This window comes from Lynx canadensis, chromosome A3 (genome assembly GCF_007474595.2).
Source record: "Lynx canadensis isolate LIC74 chromosome A3, mLynCan4.pri.v2, whole genome shotgun sequence".
In the NCBI taxonomy this organism is placed as follows: domain Eukaryota; kingdom Metazoa; phylum Chordata; class Mammalia; order Carnivora; family Felidae; genus Lynx; species Lynx canadensis.
The window spans coordinates 124,948,280-124,953,073 of record NC_044305.1 but is presented as its reverse complement, the minus strand read 5'-3'; the positions used below and the strand labels follow the sequence as shown (position 1 = coordinate 124,953,073).

Genomic DNA, 4,794 nt, shown 5'->3' with positions numbered 1-4,794 from the left:
CAGTCTACAAAGTGCTCAACCAGTACTCCTCAAAACTGCCAAGGTCACAGAAAACAAAGGAAGACTGAGAAATTGTCCCAGATGGGATGAGACTAAAGGCACAGGGAAACTGTGTACAGTGTGGGACCCTGAAGAGAAAACGGACATCAGTGGAAAAACTGGTGGCATACAAAAAAAGCCTGAAGTTTAGTCAACAATAACGTGTAACGTTAATTTCTTAGTTTTGACAAATGCCCCATGGTTACATAAGATGTTCATATCAGGGGAGACTCAGTGAAGGGTATACAAGAATGTTCTACTCTATCTTGGCAACATGCCTGTAAATCTAAAATTATTCCAAAATAAAAAGTTTATTATAAAAAAGAATGTAGCTTTAAAAACAAGAATGAGCCTTAAAGTTTATCTCTTGATTCCTTACGTAAGAAAGAGAGCTGTAACCAAAGTATAGAAAGAGCCCACATCAACTGATGAGTGGTACACACACACACACACACACACACACACACACGCACACAATGTAATACTACTCGGAGAAGAAAAGTAATGAAATCTTGCCATTTGCAACAACATGGATGGAACTAGAGCATATTATGCTAAGCAAAATAAGTTTCATTCATATGTGGAATTTGAGAAACAAAACATATGAACATAGGAGAAGGAAAAATAAGATAAAAAATAAAGAGAGAGGCAAACCATAAGAGACTCTTAAATACAGAGACAAATTGAGAGTTGCTGAAGGAGTGTTGTGGGGGGATGAACTAGATGGATGATGGGCATTGAGGAGGGCACTTGTTGGGATGAGCACTGGGTGTTCTACATAAGAGATGAATCACTGGGTTCTACTCCTGAAACCACGACTACATTGTATGTTAACTAACTTGAATTTACCCAAAAAAAAAAAAAAAAAAAAAAAAAAGACTTGTGTAGGAAGGACCAGCACCATATGTTTTGGAGTTCATTGACAAAGTCACATAAGCCCATGTACTGGCAAAGATATCTAAGTAGCTTAAATAAAAATTACCAAAGTATCTTACACATGAAAATTATTCGACATCTATGAGTAAACGGTGGCCTCTAGGAGGTGGCATCACAGTAGCTCATGTTGATTAAAGGTTATATGCTTCAGGAACTGCCCCAAGAGCTTCAAAGGCATGACTACTTTCAAATTTCATAATCATCCTGAGGTTGAGGTTATTAGTGTCCTCAGAAAAGGTGACTGGGTCACAGACAGTTTAAGTGACTTATTCAAGGTCTACACAGGTAGGAAGAGATGGAGCTGGGATTTGAATGAGATCAGTTGGTGCTGGAGTCATACACATTATCATGCTCTTCTGCCTCTCAAAGGGCCATCAACTTCTCCAAGGATCTGAGCCACTTCTACTTCCCAGGCTCTCAGAAAGGCCCTAGGGATACAAAAAAAAAAAAGCTAAGCAGACTGGTATTTTAGGTATTATAAGTATTCTGGAAGAGAATTAGAAATGCAACTTTGACTCACATGTTGCAAAAAGAAGAGTGAGGCTCAGAGAGGTTAAGTAATTTGCCTGAGGCCCATAATGGGGCTAGTGATGGGGAACTGGGTGGGGCCAGGACCACCACTGAATTCCCTTAGCTCCCAGCTCTCTGCACTTACCACGCTTCCAGTCTGGTTGATTACTAACATGGTCCACTCAGGTCTACCAACCACAAGCCTGCTCTATCGTTAGCCTCATGAAGGGAGTTCCAAGCAGGACTTGGACCTGGAGAAGAAGACACCCATGAATGAGTGGAAGTCTGACTTGCCTCTGGAGACTGAACTATCGTGAGCTGGGATATGAATCTCCTCAGAGACTGAAATCCTGATGCAGTGAAATCTGTTCCTGGCGGGACCCTTATACCCCTTAGTCTACACAGATGGCTGGCCATAAGACTGCTTCCTGAATCATGGTCATTGAAAGCCTTCCCCACCCAAACAAATGAGACACTATACCCCCAATGCTGAGGGTGCCTTCCCTCAGCATTTTTAGTCTTGTTCCACAAAAAGTCAGTACTGATTTCCAGAGATAAATGAGCTGAAGGTCATGAAACAATCATTCCACCATCTGATTAACATCCACGGTCAATGTCAGAAAGTCAAGGTAAGTGTGGAATGTGGGTCGGAGAGTTCTAGTATAAGGGGAGTCTGCATTATTCCACTTGGCTATTAACCACATAGCTGTAAGCTCTCCCTTTCATTCTTAGAATGCAAAAACTAAGTATAATATGAAAAAAAAATAATGTTTATTTGAGAGAGACATTGAGAGATAGAGTGGAGGAGGGGCAGAGAGAGAGGGAGAGAAAGAATCCCAAGCAGGCTCCAAACTGTCAGCACAGAGCCCGACCAGGGGGGACTCGATCCCAAGAATTATGAGATCATGACCTGAGCCGAAATCAAGAGTCGGACGCCTAACTGACTGAGCCACCCAGGCGCCAGAAACAAAATTTTTACAGTACTTCTGTTTTAATTACATTTGCTTATTTGCAAATGAAGTACATTTTGTATTCATCCTTGCGACCAATAAGGGCCTAGATGAATGAATGTCATTCATTCAATCATCCATTCAAAAACATTTATTTAAGCACCTGTTAAAATGCAATCGATAATGAAATGTAGGGAAAGTCAGGGTAATTAAGGCAGTTTCTGCCCTCAAGTTTACATGTAGAAGAGCTCCCAGACAAGCAGAAAAAAGAGTGCGATACAGAAAAATGAGGGCAATAATTGTTGTGTGCCCACCAGGTACAGGGGACCTTGAAAGAGAAAAGAAACAGCTTGGCTTTGGGAGATCAGGTAGGATTTCATAGAGAATAAGACACTTGTGTCTATTTTGAAACAAGAGTGAGTTTTTTGAATGGACTAAGGGAGAAAGGGCCAATGTAACATTGTCATTGAGGATATAAAGTAGCAAGTGCTACAGAAATACAAGAGCAAGCTGTGGAAAAACATGTGCTCACTAATCACCAGTTCATGGACAGCAGAAACTTGGAGTATACAGCTATGTGCACCGAACAAAGACCCAAGTCCCAGAGAGGACAATCAGGGCAAATAAAAGGTAGGAGGCAGAGAATGACATTGCATATTTCTGGAAACATTGGTCTTGGCTGATGGAGCACCCACTGAACTTTCTATAACGTGCCGATGCAAAGTCTGGACTATGACCCAGTTCATTGGGCAAGGGACCAGGCCACTGGGGCCCTTGTCCTCTTACCCCTGGAAGACACTGAGCCTCTCATCTGCCCTTCCCCTTTTCCTTTGACACTCTTCTCACCTTCCTTTTGTTACATTTTATTTATTTATTTATTTATTTATTTATTTATTTATTTATTTAGAACAATAAACACCTTCATTACGTGACCAAAGATAGAAGGGAGGAAGCTTTATTTGCCTTTCTGGGCTTTGATTTTCCTAAGATGGAGCTCGAGCTCCTTGCCTTCTAGCACACAGCCATCTGCTGGGCCACACTGGCCTGGTCTTGAAGCCATGCGCGCAAGGAACTCGCCCTGCTGGAACGGCTCCTCCAGAAGACTGCTGATTTTGGCATTCTTTTTCCTTTCATCATATTTCTCCTGAATTTTCTTTGAATGTTTTTTGTTTAAAATCCCTTCCTCCTCGGGAACCAGCTTGGTCCCCTTCTTGTGGCCCGGGAGCAGTGCACAGGGGGACCCGTACCACTGTGGGTACCAGGTGCTGTCAGTGAACACGATCCAGTTCTCCACCAGGGGCTTGGTGTGGACCAGTCGGTTGTTGGATGCATTGTGGACGACTTCAGCAATCCTTGTTTTGTGCATACAACACTTGGAGCCCCAGGAAAAGTTTCCCAGGTCCAGCCTCAAGGCACAGTACTTACTGCCTCCCGGAACTTGAACTGCGTGTATGCGGTGGGGGCCAATCTTAGTGTTGGCAATGGGGCGTCCCAGCTCGTGCTTCCTGTGGTAGAGCTTTCTCCTGCCCCCGGTCTTGGAACTCCTGTGCCAGTTGTCCCAAGAGATGCCCATCGCTTCAACCCTGGCTACAAAACATCCTTTCATCACATTTTAATATCTGACTCTCCTCAAGTGTTTTTTTTTTTTCTTCTAATAATTTTTCCTCAGGAGAGAACACAAAGCATTCATCTCTTCACTGGCTTCTCTCTGTCAGCCTAAAGTTCCTGAGACCAAAATTTGTATGATGCTTCTGCCTCCCCACCAAGGGCACCCTCCTCGTGCAGACAAAGGGGAGGCCAGAAGTCCATCTACTCTTAGCCCTGTAACCAGCGCCCCATCTTAGGCAGCGCTGGAAAATCCAGATCCCCTATTCTCCTCCGATATTGAAAACCTGGAGTCATTGAATAAGCAATCCTCTATTAGAGAAGAAAAAATTACATTCCTAGTGGCAGTCAGCAGGAGGCAGGGGCTCTTCCAGCTTAATGACTTGCAAATCAAAAGCATGAAAACCAGAGTGCACCTTTTGAACCTCTTTCCCATTCAGCCTCGATGTCCTCATAATTTTCTCCCATAGCGTTCCTGTTATTTTTGCTACCAGAGCAATAACCTTCCTTGTGCATTTTTAAAATGTGGGAGGAGGAGCTGTCCAGTGATCTCAAAGCATATGTTTTTGATTCTCATAAGATTATGGATACCAAAGGAATAAAAATGGAAATCACTACTGCCAAGATATGAAAGAAAGTTTGCATAGTAAAATAATTTAAACCTAACATTTGGACCCAATAAGGCAAATGGAACGTTTTTTCCATATTTTTGGAAAATGTGCATTTTCTTCACATTAAGTGGTACCAATAAAAA

General features: G+C 42.7%; 1 protein-coding gene across 1 annotated transcript; it reads right to left on the bottom strand.

The window, feature by feature from the left end:
* Positions 1-3,390: 3,390 nt before the first annotated feature.
* Positions 3,391-4,008, bottom strand: LOC115509778 (40S ribosomal protein S8-like). Its single transcript, XM_032592756.1, has one exon. It carries the CDS (start codon positions 4,006-4,008, stop codon positions 3,391-3,393), a length of 618 nt encoding a protein of 205 aa, XP_032448647.1.
* Between the last annotated feature and the right edge of the window lie 786 nt (positions 4,009-4,794).

Bases quoted from the DNA above. Each gene is read 5' to 3' on its own strand.
- LOC115509778 (XM_032592756.1), bottom strand. From the start codon at position 4,008: ATGGGCATCTCTTGGGACAACTGGCACAGGAGTTCCAAGACCGGGGGC.